At 39.1% G+C, this 22053-nt stretch overlaps 1 protein-coding gene across 1 annotated transcript; it reads left to right on the forward strand.

Moving 5' to 3' along the window:
- The first annotated feature begins 914 nt into the window (after positions 1-914).
- On the forward strand, positions 915-21019 carry suclg1 (succinate-CoA ligase GDP/ADP-forming subunit alph). Its single transcript, XM_070827468.1, has 9 exons — positions 915-974; positions 3394-3494; positions 5923-6039; positions 6272-6484; positions 7080-7137; positions 7765-7848; positions 11103-11254; positions 15299-15487; positions 20584-21019. The coding sequence occupies exons 1-9, from the start codon at positions 941-943 to the stop codon at positions 20608-20610; spliced, it is 975 nt and encodes a 324-aa protein (XP_070683569.1). The 5' UTR covers positions 915-940; the 3' UTR covers positions 20611-21019.
- Positions 21020-22053: the final 1034 nt, after the last annotated feature.

Genomic DNA, 22053 nt, shown 5'->3' on the forward strand with positions numbered 1-22053 from the left:
GGGCTCTATGCTCCGCAGCACGGTCCAAGCCACCGTCATGTCCCGGTGTGACATCGTACTCATTGTCCACCGCCTCAACCTTGACTTTAGGACGAGTACCGGTCATTTCCCGCTGCGCCGCCATCGCCACCGTAGGTCGAGCAGAGTTAGCTGGTTCGGGTCGCTGCTAGCCGAGATCAGAAGTCCAGTGTTTCACTTCTGACACCAATGTAACGTTCAGCAGGATGGTGGAATAACGAGCCCAGTTGTTAGTAATGTAATTTATTACTAATCTTCGGTTACTGTCGGCCGTAACCACGCCAACATAAACATAACAATAACGGAACAATTGGGCAGCTCTCTCTCTCACCAAGCGCGCCGACCAGAGGACGAGACATGCCACACACCACAATCAAGCACACACTCTCGCCCCGCCCTCCTCCTATTCTCAGCCACTCACATGCCTAGCAAAACACATTCAGGAACAGTGGGACTTTTCAGAACAGCATTTAACACAACAACAACAACAGGGATGCTACACTATAAATGCCTGTGAGGTAATATTGGGTGAAGATTTGTTTTTAATTACTGTTTCAAGTTTAACTCAGGGCAATCAGACATTTACTGAAATTATCCAAGTGGTTGACGCGACCTCTAGTGCTGACATGGTTTCTTTCACACACCCTGTAGAAAACTACACTACCCAGCATTCATTGTAAACTGAGGTAGCCCACTGTATCGCCTGATATATTTCTTAACACGTCTGTTCTTTGTACTATAGTCATAATTCACAAAAATATTGACAGTCAATCATAGATACACACGGGACATTTTGAGTTAATTGTGAAACTTAAAAAAATTCCAAGATTAGTAAAATTGGAGATTTCAGGGGATATTTGTAGTCAGCTAAAATCCGTGTGACAGGTCCTCAGCCCCCGGTGTCATTGGTGAATGACCGAAGATGTCTCATAGCAGGTTGTTTGCCAGGCTGCTTTGTAAGTATTTTAATAAATTGTAGTCGTAGTCACTTGAAATGTGTGACAGTTTAGTATCTGTAACAGATGTGTACTCATTGGCTCTGCTGTGCTTTCGCTTAGCTTTGCAGGCTCCTACAGTCTTGACCTGCTAGCAAAGCTCCACTTGGTTGACTCAGTTAGTTAGCGTCCAGGCTAGTTAGCCACATTAGCCTGCTAACCGTCAATGTTTTTATAGCTCAATGACAGTCAGCCAGTCAGCTAACTAGCCAGGTTTTCGCTAAAGTCCAGCTGAAATCTAATTTTAACCCCGTGCCAGCCTGCTCCCAGGCCAGAGCAAGCGGCGGTCTTTGACCTTGCAAGTTCTCTCGACTAAATGTAGCGTGTCCGTTATTTAGCTTTGCTCAAGTTGTTGTTATGAAGTAGATCATGTTTAGCTTTCACTCAGCAGTGGAAGCAGCTAGATTAGCTGGTCAGTCTGTCTGTCTGTCTGTCTGTCTGTCTGTCTGCAGCATCTAAGTGTGCTTTAGACAGTGCGTTGACAAGACTACAGTTGGTACTGTTGGATCATTAAGGTACAGCTGTAGTTCAGTAGCTGTTACTTTGTCAGGACATGGAGTTTAAGTGGGGAGCTGAACTTTGTACTGTGTCATTGATAAGTTGTCTCTGACTGAAGACCAAAGTTCATTCAGTGAGGATGAATCCTGCTGCTTCAGTTTAACCTTGTCAGACGCTACTGTTTTTATTAATAAACCTAAAATACATTACTTTGTCAAATGTCTGAATAAGGTTGAGTGGTAAGCTAGTTATTGCATTCAAAAATATGCAAACAATTACTTTATTTGGTCCTAGCATACAGCTTTAGTTTGATTAACTTTTCATGCAAGGTTGAACTGACTGTGTTTTGATAGGGGAAAAACTATTTGAATAAATGAATTAGCTTCATAGGCTTCAGAACATGTGTGTCCGACTAGCACACAGAAAAGTCTCAATTGACCATTGGAGGTCACTGTGTCACATGCCGCTTATCAATTATTGGTTAATGTAGTACTTTACCAAATGTCAGAAAGTAGTGAAAAATGGACACCAAAGGTTCTGACATTTGTAAAGCCTTTTTGCTTAATGAATTACTATTTATGTATTTAATATTACCATTATTGGTTATCAAATAAAAAAAAAAAGTGAACTAATCAATTGAGCACTAAATAAGTCATTGTATGTGTATTATATATGTGTGTGTTTATAATAAAATATTAAAGTGCATGCAAATGACTAGAGACAGCTATGATTTAATACCGTCAAAGCCATGCTGAAGTTTAGTTAAAACATCTGTCTAACCAGTTACTGCTCATGAGGTTGTGCATGCATGCGGTTGTCTCAGAGTACATGTAAACTTTGACAGAGCCTCCTCACGTGCACTTTGACCTGAAAGCATCTTGTTGCTTACTACAGTGTGTGTAAACCGGGGATTTGGAAATGGCTGTCTGCAGCTAGTGGCAACAGGGTTGATAAGAGCTGTGGGACTCGACTGAAGCATACAGTAAACATGTAGAAAAGCAAAACATTGAGCTAAAAGAGTCCAAAAATTGCAGAGCTGGGTTACGGCACTCTGTGAGGTTGTCCATACAGCAGTCGAATGTCACATTACATGTGGTCATATTATTTTATACTGATGAATGCAGCTTTGAAGAAAGTGAAGCACTAATATTCCACCTCCATTTTTAAACATCTGCAGTTACCCTGAAACTTTAGCTCACAGTATACAAAATATTCTTGTGAAATGCCTTTTTGAAATTAACAGCATTATCATATTCAGTCTGGTAAATTATAGTACAACTCTTCTAATCAGTCAGTGTAATTAGGCATAATGTGTTTATGTGTCAAATTTCCCACAGTAGTTGACACCATTGCAGATCGACAGTGAAAACAACCATCTGTAATTTAAAGTGTTTGTGGGAAATCTTAGAAAGCTATGCATGGTTGTGGTTGCGGGTGCAGTAAAAGTCAGCTGTCAAGTCTGATGAAAAACTGAAATTGTTGCTAAGCAGCAACAAAAGGTGGTTGCAGAGGCGAATCAGTCGTTGCTAAAGCACTGAGTTCAGTACGAAGAATAATTTATTAAAAGAAAAGGGAAGAGATCTTAGTTTAACCTTTTGCTATTCACTGGGAACAGAAAGAGACTTGTTCTTACTGAAAAAAATGAGAAACTGCATTTTGTTACGTTTTCTTCATCTTCCCAATGTTCAAACGATAGCTTATCGTTATGTTTTCCACACCTTAATTCAAAAAACAAAACAGAAAAACTATCTATCTGTCCTTGTCAGTGAACAAGTAATAAGGAAGATTTCATTCTGTAAGTTTTAAATGGTTAGTATCTGCTCTGTGTTTGGGTCACCTAAAATCAATCTTTGTTGCCCTCTTTTTCTCTTTCTCCGTTCAGTGCAGCAGAATGGAGTCAGGCACTGTTATACAGCATCAAGGTCGAACCTTTACATCGACAAGAACACAAAGGTCATCTGCCAGGGTTTCACAGGGAAACAGGTTTGTACTGGCGACTTGTTCCCATCCACACGTTTCTTTTATTACTGCTTCACACCAGATTAGGCTACTGAAGTCGTAAGGTTTCCCTTACTACTCGCACACAATTCCTCATTCTTTCTGCACCTAGTGCCTTTCTGTATGGGTAAGATCACGAGAAAGGGAAAATCCAGAAAGGTTTATTTAAAGGGAAAACCTCTCTGTTGCCTCAAGCTGAGCAGCAAAAAGCCCAATTAGGGCAATTAATTCATGTAATGGAAGTCGTATTTCCAAACTAGGCAGAAGAATCATTTGTAGAATCACAATAGAATACAACCGATTAACAGTACTCAGTCAAATTAAGTAAAACATTTTAAAGAACTAAAAATCAAGTATAATTCACGGGTTTCAGGCATAGTGTTAAGAGTAAAGTCAAGACTGGATCTGAGAGAAGAAATGCATATTATTATTTGTAATATTATTCATGATCTGTGTAAATGCTGAAGCATCTTTGGATCAGTTCGTACTGCTGTAATATACTGTAGTTCACTGTTGTAGTGCAGCTGTTGCCAGAGTTGTTTTTTGCCTTAAAGGCTTTTAAAGTAGGTTTATTCCTGCTTTATGTCAGCTAGTTTTGGAGAAAATATTTAAGTTTAAGTTTTTTCCCCATGACCGGCCTTAGTTTTACTCAATAATAATACCTCTGTGTGATTGGAAGGATCACCACCTTCCAGTTATTTCTCACAAGCATGGAAAGGCTCAGGTGATTCGTTTTGAACCATGTCCAGTCAAGGAGAATAAAAATCTTGGCAAGTGGCTTCAACAAGCCAGAAATGTGGACTTTACAGATTTATAACCCCTCCTCTGTCCTTACGCACAATCCATTTTTCATCCTCCATTTTCTCTTCAACATAATAAAAGGTTGTTAAATATAGTTCCAGTGAACACTCCGGGTAATTAGAAAAGGATGAGAAATGAAGCAAGTGCTATTGAGTGCACATTGTGGTGTCTTTCTGGCTTGATAAGCAAGTAATTTTTCAGATTTATTGTCCCAACATTTGCGATAATAATGACGGGCAAAAACAGCAAAGTTAGCAGAGTGAAGGAGTATATTACAGTTTGGAAAAAATGCTGATTCATAGCTTCTAATTCCTGTTAATAGGCCAGTCATAATTTTTACATGAAGGTCATTTATTTGCACTTGTACTTATGACCCTTAGCTACTTCACCTACATTGTTTCAGCATCTTCTGTAATAATTAACTGACTACAGACTGATTGGATTTGTTCAGCAGAAAATAAATTTACGCTGCCTTGATGTGCTTATTTTATGGGAAAGTGCAACTGAGATTCACTCACAAGATTTTACCACCCAAAATACATTCTGCTCCCTTTAGTGTTATTGCCGCTGTGCCTTGTTTATTTTAATTTCAAATGAGGCCTGATGGTGATATTTGTACCGAACACAGAACACTATAAACGACGAGTATGAGCAGTTGACTGAGATTACCAACACCAGTATTCCTCTCATTACCTACACATTTTTTACTCCTGAACAAGCTTTAAGGTTGGGTAAATTATCCTATATATGCACACACACACATGAGAAGAAGAATTGTTTAAGGTTGCATCTTTCCATCGATAACGATGGAAAATAATGTAAATTTCCCTCTGACATATATGGTATATGTGGGTTTGAACAACGTTTGGCTGCATCTGCCCTTAATGAGCATGGACACATTTATAGCGTGTATACGGTTGATATCTTTCATTGGTGTTTACTGCCATGCCAAATTATTAAGGTCAACACCTCCTCAAAAGTACAGTGTACACCCACCAGATGTATGTGAGCAGACAAAGCACCAAAAATTGACACTATCTTTCAGTTATGACAATTAAATTATGTTATATATTATAATGGAAACACAATGTGGGCACTTTTCCTATGAGAAATTGATATCTTTATATGAATTGGATGTGTTTCTTTTCAACTTGAATGAATGTCGGGACCAAAACCTTCAGTTGTGGCACCACAGCCATGACAGGTTCCCTGCAACTTACAAGGAAGTGAAAGTGTGGAAGTGTAAACTATCTTCCTTGGGAGATATGTTAGTGTTTTGTCAGTGTCGGAGAATGTCCAAAGCTGCTTTTGATTTGTTTTTCAAATGTTCTGCAAGGAGATTAAACTAATCTTACATCATTATTTATCTGTCAAGAACATTTCGATTTCTTCTCACTGGGTGCATTTACTAGTAGCTTCATCCTCTAGAAGAATCCAGCCCCACTTCTGTATCCTTCCCTGTACTCAGCAGCACAGGTGATTAATCCTGGATGGCAGCATATTTCCTCCTTCCTCTCTGTCTGTAATGATATCTCAAGGTTGATGCTACAGAAGTGGCTGTACTCCACTTCATTACACACTCATATACGCACTTACTCCTCTTTGCTTGTAGGGAACGTTTCACAGTCAGCAGTCTCTTGACTATGGCTCCCAGTTAGTTGGAGGCGTTTCCCCCGGCAAGGGTGGCAAGACGCACCTCGGTCTTCCAGTCTTCAATTCAGTCAAGGAGGTACGTATGACTCCTTATCCATCTGTGTTCTTCCTTTTCTTTTAAAAGTCTGTTCTAGACATATGGAAAACAAAAACTGAAATTTGTGATATGGCTCTCACAGATTTGCTGTTGATATCCTGAAGGACTGTGATGCTTTACAGATGATTTTCTAAACATTAGGTGGCACTATTTCATAACTTTAGAATTTCCATTTTTAATATGCCACTGTTACCTTCATTCCTCGCCTCAGGCAAAGGAGGGCACAGGGGCACACGCCACTGTGATTTATGTACCTCCTCCGTTCGCGGCTGCGGCCATCATTGAGGCCATCGATGCAGAGATGCCCCTGGTGGTGTGTATCACCGAGGGCATCCCCCAGCAGGACATGGTGAGAGTCAAACATAAGCTGCTGCGCCAGAGCACCACCCGCCTCATAGGCCCCAACTGCCCCGGAGTCATCAACGTAAGCTCACACACCCACACACACACACATACACTGGTTGAGGCTGAGAGAGCTGAAAGTCCAAACTCCCTCTCAGGGATCCAGGGATAATTCAAATTTAACGCATTAATATTCTGTTACCTTTTTAGACAGTGAATGCAAAGCAACTAAAACATGAAAGAAGCATGGTTTACTCATACTTGTGTGTTTTGTTTTCTTTCTCTGTCTTTACTAGCTCTAGATAATCTCACTTATCTCGACTGAATAGCCCATGTTTTCTGGATTTTAGGTTATAGCAAAATGTGCATTTTGACAAAGAAAACTTTAATAAGTTATCCGCACTCATGGGAATTTGTGCAGTGAATATTCATTGAATTTGTTCTGGTTTATTTAAAGTGAGGTTGTGGCGCAGAAAGTAAAGCTAAATAATAAATGACCATGTTCCATAGAGAAAAGCTTTTCCACAGCAAAGCAAAATCTTAAAGTGGAGACTGAATTCAAAGTTCGGAAACTAGTAATACAAAATTTCCAGTGATATTGAGTTAAAAACACAGTCATACGTGTTTGTCATAGTAAATGTTTTTTATTTTGATTTAAATGTAAAATCTTTTCGCAGCCTGGAGAGTGTAAGATTGGGATCATGCCGGGCCACATTCACAAGAAAGGAAGAATTGGTGAGATTTCCTAATTTATCTGTGAAATTCATGAGGTCACACACTTTGAATTTTTATTTTTAGACCTTAAAGCATTTAATTAACACCAGAAGATGTAAGCAGCCTCTTAAATGCCGAGGTTATTAAAAGAATAACTGCTGAAAAACAGCTTACATGTTTTTCGTCTTGAAAGGGAAGTTCACCTCCTGACTGTTCTCCCAACAACAAACTTTGAATGACTCAAGTTTGATGGAACAGGAAAAAAACCTTGATTCATACTAATACCTTTCTTCCCATATTAAAGTTTTTTTTTTATAGCAGTGTACTTAAATCTTAGATTGAACTTCTGCTGGTGACAGCATGATTAGCAGTGTGTGCTGCTGTTAACCAGTGAACCTTTACTGATGGGCTGTTTTTATTGTAAATCGGCTGCCATCATTCCCAAAGCATAGACGGAACAGCTGTTCCAGAGCTGTTATGTGATAGTGATCACATTTGTTTTTACTGTCACGATGAAACAAATCAGCCAAAGTTGGACAGAAAATAACAGCTGCATTTTATATCATTTTATCACCCTTGATTGGAGCGTTTATTTTTTTTTTTTGCAAAATGACAACATAATTTTTTTTTTAAAACTCTTTCTTTCAGGCATTGTGTCTAGATCGGGTACCCTGACATATGAAGCGGTGCATCAATCTACACAAGTTGGACTGGGCCAGTCACTCTGTGTTGGTAAGTTACAAATGACCTGTGGCATATTGAGTTTAAATTTAGCACACAGTAACACAGTTCTTAGTTTTCCATCCAGACAATATTTAAACGAGCTGTTGCTGGGCCTAAAAGAACAAATTAATCACGTCAAGGTGACTTGCTTTGTGGGATGCTGGAAAAAGATTTTTTTACAGAGAAAAATTGAGGAAATTTGAGAAAAAGAGATGGCTCTTGTAATGTCTCTACACTTTGGTGTTCAACAATCATGCCAGAGGAGTTAAAGAAAACACGAACATTTTACCGGACGTGCTGGAAGTAGGACAGTGAATGGGAAGGTCACCTTTCAGTGAAACCCATCAGATGCAGGCACAATTCAGCAAATAGCACAGACACTTTTTATTAAAAAAGCACTTGCCAACTTTCTGATCTTTGCATCGACTATTTCTCTCTGTTCTGAGCATTGAAGTTGCTGCTATCTTTGAGGGGCACTATTGAGATTGAATAGACGATCAAGTGGCTCAGATGTAAATGGAAAATTTTGCCTACTTTCATATGTCTTTGTCCTGAAAATCTTGAAGAAAGCGTGTTTCATCTCTGATCCATGACCACAGATTTTCCTTTTTTTATGCACAAACCAGAGGAGTACAACGTGATTCCATATCACATCTTTGTAGCAAGGTCTTTCAGTAGTGGACTACTTCGCTTCAAAGTATTCTATGAATATCCACAACAAACAAAACTACTCATGAGGCATTAATATCATAAATGCCTTTTGGCTGCCTCTTGTCTGTCAATTCATGTTCCTTTTTGGTGACGTGTGTCAGATGTCAGTGTTACTGCAAACACAGCTACACCTTTATATTCCACTAATCAAAGCAGCCTAACCCAACTTTCTACCTTCCTTTCTGGTTGCAATGGCTGGACTTCTCAAAATGTCCTCAAACTTAAGATAATTTCACAAAAGGTTTGTCATTGACCAGTGGCATATTGAGTTTAAATTCAGCACACAGTAACTTTCTTCTTAGTTTTGCATCCAGCCAAAATTAAAACAAGCTGTTGCTGGGACTAAAAGAACAAATTGATTACGTTAAGGTGACGTGCTTTGTGGTTTGCTGGAAAAAGAGTTTTGATAGAGAATAATAGAGGAAATTTTATTTAAGTTTGTGTTGTATTTGATTTGAAGACAGAATGATAATTTTATACCAGACACTCAACACCACATGGCTACATTTGATTTGAGCCTCACTGTGAATGATGGCATGACCTGAGGTAAAGGGAAAAGGGACAACGCACAAAGAGATGGCTCTTGTAATGTCTCTACACTTTGGTGTTCAACAATCATGCCAGAGGAGTTAAAGAAAACACGAACATTTTACCGGACTTGCTGGAAATAGGAAAGTGAATGGGAAGGTCACCTTTCAGTGAAACCCATCAGATGCAGGCGCAATCCAGCAAATAGCACAGACAGTTTTTATTAAAAAAGCACTTACCAACTTTCTGATCTTTGCATCGACTATTTCTCTCTGTTCTGACCATTGAAGTTGCTGCTATCTTTGAGGGGCACTATTGAGATTGAATAGATGATCAAGTGGCTCAGATGTAAATGGAAAATTTTGCCTACTTTCATATGTCTTTGTCCTGAAAATCTTGAAGAAAGCGTGTTTCATCTCTGATCCATGACCAGGCAAATTTTCCATTTTTGTATGCACAAACCAGAGGAGTACAACGTGATTCCATATCACATCTTCAATAACAAAAACTTGATTCATTGGTGTTGTGGCTCCTTGTCATTCTCATTGTCATAGGGAAATGATCATTTGCGAGCCCATACCTGTGTGTTCTATATTCTCCTGATGCAGCTAAATATAAATATCTGAGTTTTGGTTTCACTAGTCCATCTGCACATACTGTATTGATAACCATTGTATACCGCTCTGTTATTTCTTGGCAACACAGCCTTTGGCCAACTTATCTGACGCCAGGAAATCTATATTAAAGGACTGGTCGGACACCCGAGTTAACTGAAAAACAACTCTGCTTCATTATTATTTAGACATTTTAATTATGGAGTGTCCTCTAGCCAGACTTCATAAAGCTAGTGCCACAACCGTATTAAATATTGTAGAGTTCATTAAGGAGGTTTATTGGTGGTTCTGCTTGCGACTTTTTAAGTCTGAGGATGACCTAGGGGCTACAGCAAATTACAGTTAATACAATATTTAAAATCACTGTCATCTTTGTTGCTGCTAATGTGGTTCTCTTTGATTAGTATTCATGTAATTTTTTTTTTTTTCCTTAGTGTTGCCAGGTTTTTTAATGGTGTGAATATAAATTACGGTGACGCTTTGTCTTTGAAAATTTATCTCATGGAGGTTTGCCCATAATCTAGATCCTGGTGTCATTTTCTGTGGAAATCATCATTTTTACAAATTATTATTGGTCCCTTGGGACTTGGAAAATATGAAAGGAAAGGCATAATTAAACTACCATGCAGAGATAAAGGTGGATTCGGACAGTTATACCATTAAACAAACTTTGAAGTGACTTTGAATTCAAATTGAAAAATGCTGTTCTATGACCTCAGCTCAGTTTAATATTATTTGGGAAACACTGTTGTTCATCTAAAGTAGCTTTTGGAAAGTACTCAAACTCACTTCACTTTATTGTTACAGTGGATCACATAACACATGTATGTGAGTACGCTTATTATAACAAACCCACAGAGAATTATTCCCCAATTCTGCAGTTCCCCTCAGCTCTATGAGGTGTTTTTAGCAGCTTTCAGCTTATTGTTTTGGTTTTACAACTTACAGCATTACTGTTTTTGATTCGGTCATAGTTCTTTCCAAATGCAGCAGGTAGCTTTTTCACAGCAAAAAAGCTTTGATAAACCCAATGTACTTTACCACCAGAAAGGTCAGACTGTCATGGTTAGCAACTAACTGGTGAAAATAGTGGAATAGTAGTCATAGTAGCCAGAGCCAAATATTTATGAAATTGAGGCACAGATAAAAGTTGGAATACTCATGCTGGAAGTAATTCAGTCCAGTAAAATGTCATGGTCTTATGTCAAATGATTCAGGCAGTGCAGAATGGTTTCAGGCAACAATGGAAAAAAAAAAAAAAAAGTCAGTATAATTCTGATCATTGCAGCACTATCAGACATTAAGCTGCTTCTTATTTCGCTTCACAACAATGTGATCCTCAGACATTCCCCGGAATTATCCTTTGAGAGTCTTGAATATACAACATTTGTTTACTTTGTCTCCTGCAAGGTATTGGCGGGGATCCATTCAATGGTACAAACTTCATAGATTGCCTGGAGGTGTTCCTGCAGGATCCCAAGACAGAGGGCATCATCCTTATTGGTGAAATCGGAGGCAATGCTGAGGAGAATGCAGCAGAGTACCTCAAACAACACAACTCTGTAAGGAAATAACACACTGGACACCCATTATTTTTCTTCGCTCTCCCTGTAATATCCTCTGCCACAGCGCTTCACCTCTGCAGGTATATCTGTTCATATAAGAAAAATATATCCTTCGCTGAATAGCTTTGCCCTTTCAAATCTATCAGCTGCAGAGAGCACTGGAAACCATCGTAAGAGTAGAACAAGGTAGAACTATATGAAAGTGTCCTTTTTTTTTCAAAAATAACAGCCGCAGACTGTCTCTCTTTAGTTTTGTGTGTCCGTGTGATAAAGACAAAGAGTGACAGATGGGACGCAGGAATGATTCACGGGGCAAATCTGCAGTGTTGACGAGCAGTGAGGCTTTTGTGATGCCAATATGTGATAAATAGCAGCAGGTTGATGATTGGCTTACGTAGTCAAGTGCCTGAGAACTTGTAATTGACATTTGTAATTTCACCAGTCCTTCGCTTGGCATTTTGCTCCTTGCAGATGACTTTTACTCTGTTAATTTTTCATCGTGTATGTGTTTGTTTCTGTTTGTGTGCGCATGCTTATGGTGCTTTTAAGCTGAGAAATGGACTTGATTTGCCCTCGGCTGCTGTAATGCATGCAAATCTCCCGCTGGCGTCTCAGGAGAATAACTCCTCTCACTCAATAAATAAAATACACACACCACTACCACCACCCAATCACCCAGAGTGTTGACAGCGAGGGACAGTTCAAATGAAACACATGCATGAAAAAGCCCAGCAGAGCGTGGGAGTAAGCAGCAGATCTTCTGTTAAAAGTCAGTTGTGTAGAGCATTGGACATAAAAAAAAAAAAAAAAAAGAGTAGTTGTGGATGAGAAGAGAAGAGAGAAAGAAGTCTGGATACATTATTTTAACTTTAGCAAACTTAACTTTACTTGATTTGAATATATTTGAATTCACTTCACCAATATCCTAACCTAGGGCAGCTCCCGTATGTGAATTTTGCATTAATATGAAGCACAGTCTTACTGAAAAGGAGTCGCAGGTGAGCTCAGTCAAAATAAATACCATAAAATAGTGACGACCTAAACTTGATGATAGATTCTTTCTGCCCCCTGATGATCAAGAAGATTTAGTTTCTTTCTGAGATCTTTAGCACATCGATCTGTTGTAAAGAGATCTGCTTTCTATGCTGCCTGATGTGAATTTATATCCTTGAATTGGCAAGTGAATTCTGCCAATATGTTCAATACTCAAACTTGATGAAACATCCAGACAAATTCCAGGTCGTTGCAATAAGGCTTTCTTGAGTGGAGGGTTTTTTGGTCAATGTCACTGCCTTGCATTACCCTAATAAGAACTCAATCACCTTTGATGACACGGGTCATGCAAGCCTCAGAAAATTTTTTTTCTCTTTAACTTTCATTGTTCATTTCAAATATACAACAGTGGAAGTTAAAGTTTGGGAAGAAACAGCATCTTTAGGTAGTATTTATTAAGAGTTTAACTCTCAAAAAGACAGCTAATCTGCTTCATCATAATTGTGTAGGTTTGATTTGATTAGATTTTATTGACAGTGGGATGACAAACTGAGGAAACAACCCACCAACCTGCTGGGTTCACTGGGAGGAGGAACAACTGACATCAGAAAAAAAAATCAGAGCTTCGACTCATAGAAATAACTTAATACGTTTTTTTTAATCTTTATTAAAAACATTCATTGAAAATCCTCCATGTCTATTGAAAATGACATTGGGGGGGATGGATACAGCCCAGGAGCTTAGACGTTGCAGAAGACTGCAGCAAAGAGAAATCTCTTATGTAAAATAAACTAAACTTTGGCAGAAAATCGTGTGTTCATGTATGATACCATCAGTCATAGTGAGAAGTTAATTGAGAAAATAGCCTTTTTTTATGACGCCACATTTCACATTTACTTGACAAATTCTGCCACACTGGACACATTAAGTACAGACTGCTCAGTGAAATTAAAGGTCCAGTGTCATGATTGATTTCTGTCATGCAACATTAAATATATTGAATTCCTATTTGAGATATACACATTATACCAAAAGGTGAAGAAGTATTGATTTCAGTATCCATCAGTGTTACAGTTGAGCTACTGCAGAGTGTTTATCTACTGACGCCTTAATTCTGTAAAATTCAAGAAAACAACCTTATGCTTCTCACTCGGTTCTGCTGTCAAATTTTATGATTCAGGGCATATTTCAAGGTTCAGTCTTCATCAGTGTCTGCATTACTTGCCAGCATAATATCGTCTTAAAAGTCACCTGTATCAAAGGTCTGCCTATCGTTGCCAGAGTTTCACAGGCTCTCTGAAGTCAGAAATAGGTTTTACACAGAATAACCATATTACAGTTTGCTTCATGCATTTCAAGTAGGTCGGAGTATTTGGCACCTAAGCTACCGTAGAGGTTTACTGATTATTTTATTTATTTATTTATTTCCCTATTTCAGCCCAAGCCTGTCTCCACTGAGCTTAGCTAAACCCCTTGTAATTCTGTGGAAACAACGCTGAAAACAGGTTGTAGTCTGGAGGAAGACGGAGGATAGAAGAGTGTTGGTGAGCTCAACTGTGCACACTGGGTTTATTCATGCTTACCTCTCATCTTTATAGGGGCGTATAAATGTCTCACTTTGGCTTTTTAAGCTTGTGAGCACAATTCCTTACCTTGGAGCCAGGCGGCTTTGTGTTTATAGAACAAAGCCTTCCTCTAGTCATGTTGACACACAGAGGTGGATGAACTACCCTATCGGTCTCATAATTAAGGTAATATATCTAAACTGTTAACTGTAGAAGACAAAAGACGGGTAAAGTGAATGATGGTGAGACTCTCCTCCCTGTATGCATTGTTAGTACTTAGTATCCAGGGAGGCAGGGATTAATAGAGTAATTAAACCCCTTTCGTTTGAGGTAGATTTAAGACTTGATTCACATGAGGGCGGTTTGTTTATTCAAGACGCGATTCGACTTCTGAATACTGAGTGGGGTTTGGTGCCACTTTGCGTTGTGCTTACACTTTTCAACGCATAGAACAGATGCTTGTAACATATTTAGAGCACTTAAAAGTAATATTCCCTCTCTCTTCATTTCCCTCTTAGCTTTGCAAATGTTAATGTCTCATTAGCGATGCATTTCTAGCCAAGGTTCTCAATATTTCCCTGGCTGATATACGTCCTGCTAGTCTTAATTATTAAAAGTCATCTCCAGTTTATATTAGTGCCTGCCATCTTGTGTCTGCCAGTGGCAGGTCTGAATTTGGAGCTGAAATGGCAGAAGAAGTGGGTGTCTTTGAAGGGCCGCGCTGTATTGCCTTGGCTGTTAAACATGCCACATTCACTCTGAAAGCAGCCTGCCAGATGAGCCACAGCCTTTGTTGAAAGCCCAGGACTCTGTGTGCGTGTGTGTGTGTGTGTGTGTGTGTGTGTGCGCCGTCCTCTACAATTATGTTGTTTTTCCTAAGTGTGAAATATTAGCTGCTGTATGTACACACACACACACACTCACACTCACTCCTTCCCTCTTGCAGGTTATGATGTTATTGCTGAAGATGAAATATTAGCTCTCTTCACCTTGGAAATGATCTTAACTGTTGAACGTAACATCCATCAATGAGCAAGCAGCAAAGACAGGCGCTGAGCTAATCAGTGCCTGCATGACTAATTACTATCTCAGAAATGAGATGATATGAAATGGCAGGAGCCTGAGCCCCTATCTGGTCATACACCAACCCATGCAATTAAATGGCTTGATTGACCCTTTGTTTTAATAATGCAGGCTGAGACAGAGATGGCGGGTTAGACAAGCCTGTTACCATGGGGGCTCTGTAATGGGAGGACATGGGGTGTTTAATTTCTAATGAATGAATAAAATGCAGGTGCAGAAAACCAATTCTGTCTGTTTTAGTACACCCATCTTCGCTTGTGTTTCTCCCTTCCTTCCTACTATTCATCCACTGTGTTGCTAAGTGTGTCCACATCCACCCATTTTTCCTTCCGTTTATTCTCCCTTTCTGTCCATTTTGATGCTCTTATACAATCATGTATTTCTTTCTCTCCCTGTCCAGGGTGCTAATTCAAAGCCCGTTGTGTCGTTCATCGCGGGGCTAACTGCTCCTCCCGGCCGTAGGATGGGCCACGCTGGCGCCATCATCGCTGGTGGAAAGGGTGGAGCCAAAGAGAAGATTGCAGCCCTCCAGTCAGCTGGAGTTGTAGTCAGCATGTCCCCCGCCCAGTTGGGCAGCACTATGTTCAAGGTGAGTCGTTTGTTCCAGCTGAATGATAGTTGTCATGAACATCGGAGGAAAGATCCTAAGTACAGTTAACTAAGTGCTGTACTTACTGTAAATACAGTTTAAGGTGGTTGATCGAAATTGTCATGTAGTTACAAAAAGCTCTGCCACACAAGTCGCACATTAAATGGTGCTTGTATGTTAAAGAATCAGTAGTAATAATCCAATAATATAAATTACATGATAGTATTTTTATTTTGTGGTATTAGTACTTATGTTAAAGCTGTGATCATGATGTGATAATTCTACTTTTCCGTCTGGGTGTACAAGAGGACAAGATACCAAAAAATTACCAAGAAATGTATTATCATTAATAGTAAAAAAAAAAAATCAGATAAGTTTATGATCCAGTTTCACCAAAACTTTTCACACTTCTCTGCACCTCATTATGGAAATGTGATGGCAGTTTTACATGTTGGTCTCATATCTTAATAATCACCCGAGTCACTTACATGATGCTTGACGACAATTATACTACGCTGGACTTAAGAGTAAAATCTCCATAGCACTTCATCTTCCCTCCTCTAATGGTCCTGTCATATCTGAGTAAAATCTTAAACATTTCCGTTGTCGACATCTATGTCTGTTTGATCCATTAAGTAACATTAATAGCAGGCTGCGTGTGTCCGAAAGGGGTTTTACTTACAAGAGACATTAGAGAGATCTACACTACACTAATGTTTTACTCACCATTAAAACATAATCCCAAATGTACTAAGCTCAGATATTTCCCTTGTATTTATTTTATTTCATGGCCTCATGAAATCAGTCTCATCTCATCTCTTTCTGACTTGCATCTCTTTTCTCAAACCTTGCTTCTGTCTTCATCCTCAGTTTCTGTCTGTATTGCCGCTGGCATATTAAAATGTAACACAGTGTTTGCTTCAGATAATTACAAATATAAAAAATGTACAGGAAAATATTTCAGATCATCATGACAAACAGCCAAATGTACATTTCTGTGCTTCACTGTTTTACTCTGAACTGCTGGAATTGATACAAATAGCTTTAAGAATCCTACGCAAACAAACTAAAGAAGAAAGGTCACATTTTCATCATGCAGATGAATATGCAAGTTAATTAATGCTGGCTGTCGGCGTAACTAATTTGCAGCTATTGTAATAAGACTGTAATAATGCTCGTCTTTTAGCTTCAGAACAAAATATCCTGTGATGCTGGGTACTTTGAGCGCCATCTTTCATCACTGAGCAGTCACAAATGTGAGACGTGTTTTCTTTTTTTCTGTGAGTAGCAAGGTTGAGATTAAACTTTTAATATGCCGTAAAGAAAGGCAGAAGAGAAGGGCAGAAATTAATAAGCGCATGTTGACAGTGGCTGAGTTGGCGTCACTGCCCCTTTATTTCAATTTATCTCTAGAGAAGCACTGTTAACAAGATGTATAAAAAGTGAAAGCATGTATTACACCCATTCATCATCTTATACTTTCATTACCACTGCTGGCACTACTGCACACAGATATAGATTTACACACGTTTTTTTCCCAAAGTTTAATTCATAATCATTGTGTGTAATGATGAAAAACGTGCGACGTGGTTGCTCATTTTGCTGCACGTTGTGTTCATACATCTCTCTTAATTTCATTGACCGCTGTAATCGAAGTAAGAACACCTAAGAGAAGTAAGCAGACGTAATGCTTCAAGAGTGGGCAGAAACGGTGACGACCCCGGAGAGCATCTCTGCCCTCACTGACCTGCATGAGCGACGACACGAGCGGAGAAAATCTGTATCTGTGAAAATGGATACATGCGTCATCATATTCACTGAGAAGTTAATGAATTATACATACTGCTACAGTGGGTGGGTTTTTTGTTGGAAAATATCAAGCTGAACAAAATATTTCCTTGTATTAACTGCATTCATTAATTTGGTTGTTGGTGTTTGGCGTGTTCATCCCAAACAATATCTTTAAGTAACAGCAACTTTATGTTGTTTATTTCTTTGACTCTGAAACAGAGTTTATCATAATAACAGATGCAGGTTTAGGTAACGCAGCATTCATGTATTGCCACTACTGTCTCTGTTGAAATTAGAGTGGTTTCACTTAACCATTTGATAATTAGAAGAAGGTAAAATACATTGGGCCAAATAATATATTTCCCTCAGATCTTGTTTTTTAAGTTTAAATTAAGTGTTGTATAATGCACATCAATACACCCATTTACATCCAGGTGTGTATTGGAAAGAATTTGTGTTTGACTATATTCATCTTTTCCTCAAACTAACTAAGTAGTTTTGCTGCCTAAACCTAACCAAACTGCAGTTGAAAACTAATAATAAAAGAGAACTGAAGTCCACAGAAAAAAATATTTATTAATAGATTTTGCAGTTGGACTTTAGCCCTGCTCTCCAGGGTGAAAGTCTTGTAACTAAACCACTCGGCGTCCACACTCCAATCAACCTGAGGAGGAATATATCGCTCTATTATACTGTGTGACTGGACAAGGCGTGAATAGCTGAATAGCAGCTGCCTGGCCATTTGCACCAGGGTGCAAATGGCAGATGAATAACTCATTCAAAAAGAGTAGCTGAATTCAAACTGTCAGCATGGACTTTATTAGAATTATTGCATTTCTATCCTGGGCCTTGGGTGCAGGAAAATGAAAAAGAAATGATTTTTAATAGAAAAGTAAAGTGCCACAATAAAACTACCAATTAGGGAATAGGGGGGGAGAAAGAATCATGTTTCACCTCTCAACTGGAAATATTGTCATAAGCTTGAAAGGTTCTAAGTTTACGGTTTCATTTATGTTCTGGATTTTGACATATTGTATTGTTTCTCATTTTAAGTATGAGTTTATGGCTTACTGATGTTGTAATTGTCTCAGGTATTTGTGATTTAAGCTCTTACTTGATCGGCTGTTGCAGCCTGTGGCCTTAGTATAAAGAAACTGTTGTTTCATGATGTGCCTGGGATGTCTAACGAGGATTCATAACTGAAACTTTGTACATTTAACGACATCACTGCTGACAATTTCACTTACGACATCTGCACATTTATTCATAGCCTACCGTTTGCCTACATTTTTACTTAATATGATCAGTTATTTGTAGACACTTGTATTTCTTAAAGGGTCCTCAATCCCCTGGAAAATTTGGTTTTAAATATTAAGTATTGCTATAACAATAAATATTCACTTCTAATGAAGCAGCAAAATTTGTGTTTTAAAAAAAACAAAAAAAAAACATTCTGGTTAAGAGTTTAACATTCAAATTCAGCTAATCCTCTTCATCAGGACTGTGTGGGTGTGGTTTTATCATATCTGAATGACGGCACATAAAGAACCCGACAAAGGTCATCAGATTCAGATTGAAAAACAGTGAAACAAAACAGTGAAATAACCAAAACTGCTTAAACTTTTGTAGAAAAGTGTGCTTTATGTAGGACACACACATAGCTCACAGTAAGATATCTTACAAGAAAATGAGACTTGCGAGCCTTGAACAGTGGAAGATGGCAACACAGTATGTCGAAACAAAATTACATATGCAGTGCTTGCACTGATATCCAAAAGAACTTTCAATGCCACTGGCGCAAGGGCAAGATATCAGAATATTTATGTTTATCTGAGAAAGACTTGATTCATATGCAAGGTAGAATAATTATGACCTTTTACTCGTTGCAAAATATCCGTAACTCGTAATGGCAGCAGCTGATAATATTATCCTGTCCCACTCAATATTCACAGTGAACCCTGCATGCACATGTGTGCAGACAAACAGAAGCAAACTCAAGCTTTTGGTTGTGCAGTAAATTTGAAACTGAGAAGGTTACGGCGGCACACAGACTGTATTCACGGTGCCTCTCTCTATATCTGGCCCCATGTGTGTCACAGCTGTCGTCACTGGCAGTGTGTAAATGCCTTGCTTCTACCCTCATGTCAGGCTTTTCTCTGCTCACCTCAGTTTCAATCCAGGCGTATTTTCAGCTGTCCTTTTTGAGTGGCAACCTCTACTTTCCTCATTTTACTCTCCCCTCTTACTCTTGACTTGTCTTGTCAAGCATCTGAGTCTCGCACTCAAAGTCGGTTCTGTTTTTCCTCTCTGTCACAACCAACTCTGCTCACACCTTTGTGCTATCATTCCTGTCTTGTACCCTTGAGTTACTGTCTGCTACCTTGGACCAACAAAACATCTGTCTTCCTATGCCATAAACGCACTCTCCTCATCCTTTCGTCTTGTCGCTCTTCCTATCAGTTACCCCTCTTCTCTTCTCTCTCTACCCCTTTTCTGTCCTCATATCTTCTACTGCTTTGTCCCTAATTACTGAACTCTGTACCAGCCCTTCTTTTACCCGTCCTCATCTGTAAAGCAGAAATCTAATGAACAAGGCCACAACTCTACCCCTTCACTCAAGCGTCTCCTCATTCATTTCACCCTTCCCAGAAAGTCGAGGTTAGAGAGGCTGAGGTTGCCTCTCAAGCATTTCAGAAACCTGAAAATACTTCCTCCTCAAGGTGGCAGTAGACCTTCAGGTATCCACAAGCCACAGAGGGATGGGCCAACATGTGCAGGAGCACTTGTGTGTTCTGTAGACCTGATAAATGACATTTGCATTAAGTTACTTTCCCCCTGTGCAATGGAAAATTCTGAGGGAACGACGTATTCTATCATCCCACGGTTTGTGTGATATTTTCCAAATTGAATATGTAAATAGCTACATCCTTTTTAATGGCTATCATAATGCTTTCTCATTTGTAGTCACATGGTTGGACTGTGCTGATAAACACAGCCACTGTAACCTCACATAAATCAGATTTTTGCAGATGTGTAGCCTCTATCAATCACAGGAAGTGAGCTGTTTTAAATGTTTGACAACTGGAACTTGGTGACACGTACAGCGCTACATAATTTGCACTCTCCAGGAAAAACAACAGGCTCTGCAAAGCTCTAACCACCTCGGTTTCCCCGCCTCAACAGCAGATCTGATACACGGGATCAAAACAGAGCTGTGTGAATTCTGCATGAATAAATCATTCACTTCTGTCTCACTTCATTTCACATTGTCTTTTCTTCTTCCTCTCTGTTGTCCATCTCTGTAGGAGTTTGAGAAGAGGAAGATGTTGTAAATTGTGCAAGAAGGCAGCCCACCTTTTACCCCCCCCTGCCCAGAAATTGAGACAAACAGCCTGATTCTGGAGGTGGATATGCCCTACAGTATCTGTAAAACCTGATTATTTCAACAACAATGCATACACGCAGTGTTTATACTGTAATTTCTGCCATGATCTTGTACCTTGCACATAACACAAGAATAAAAAAAATGGTGTCTTAATAGTATCCTGAAGAACTCATTGTACACAATGTAAAAGCTCTTTAGATGTTTTTTCTTCCTCCACACAATGACGACCGCTCCAGGAAGGATGCCATGGTAACCTTTGTGATCTGTTTCGTTCTGTTATGCTCTTGCTGTAAAACATATTCATCATTCAGTTTCACCGGCTGTCCACCTGAATAAGAAATATTTCTCATATCATTTTCCTACTGTGTTGTTTCTGTACTTTCACGTGGCACGTTGATCAAGCAGAAGTGGTCTTGTTATAGAATGAGCTCATATTTCTTCAAGTTTGGAAGTAACATGGGCACAAATCTTAGTATTCGTGTAAAAGAACATGCATGTTGAGCAGGCGCGATGTTTTCAAGCTTTTCAGCACAACCTGCGCACGTTCCATATTGTAAGTACAGAGGCAGTTCTCAGGGGAGGAGTTAAGATGATGCTTTTCTTACCTTAGATCTTACAGTTGAGTTCAGTTGAGTGCCTTTCCTCAGTTATGTTAGCTGACATGTGAAATCATAGCTTGCCGTGTTGATGCCTCTACACTGTTAAAAGACTATTAAGAAAGAGAGAGAGAGAGGATGAATAGACAAGTCAATTAGTCAATCAAAAGATAAGCAACTGGCAACAATTTTAAATAGTAGATGAATCACTCTAAAGCCTGGTCATGCCAGCATTTAAAACGACAAACATTTTGCCTGAGATTTCATTGAAATTAATTAATCTTTGGTGATTTTTGACACGCAAATTCATGCTGTTAGCAAGCGGTCTTGTCGATGCTGATCTTTGAGACCTGCAAAGACTAAAATGGCGGAAGCTGTTGTAGCTTAGTAATTGTGTTACACCATCCGCTTTTATTTAACCACCTCAGGAGTGTAAACTGCAGTACAAAAGAGGAAGAGTTTGCAGTCAGACAGGAGTTGATGATATAAAAATGTGTCTCAGAAAAACTTATTGACCCCATTATCTGTCTGCCATTTGGCAAGAATTTTATCCCCATCCTGATGACTCTTTGAAATGAAATGCTGTACAGTCCTGAGAGCACAATGCCAGGGAGGTGTAAGCGCTACCATTGACAGTTGCTTTTTTCAGCTCCCAACAATTGGGCTTTGTCTTGTCATTATTCATTCAGTGTATTTTATCGGGCCTCACAGCAGTAAGAACTTTCAGGTTAGCCTCGAATTAAGACGAATATCCAAGTTCCATGAAAAACCTACAGGTTAAATTAATGCCTCAT

This window comes from Pempheris klunzingeri, chromosome 3, assembly GCF_042242105.1.
Source record: "Pempheris klunzingeri isolate RE-2024b chromosome 3, fPemKlu1.hap1, whole genome shotgun sequence".
Classification (NCBI taxonomy): domain Eukaryota; kingdom Metazoa; phylum Chordata; class Actinopteri; order Acropomatiformes; family Pempheridae; genus Pempheris; species Pempheris klunzingeri.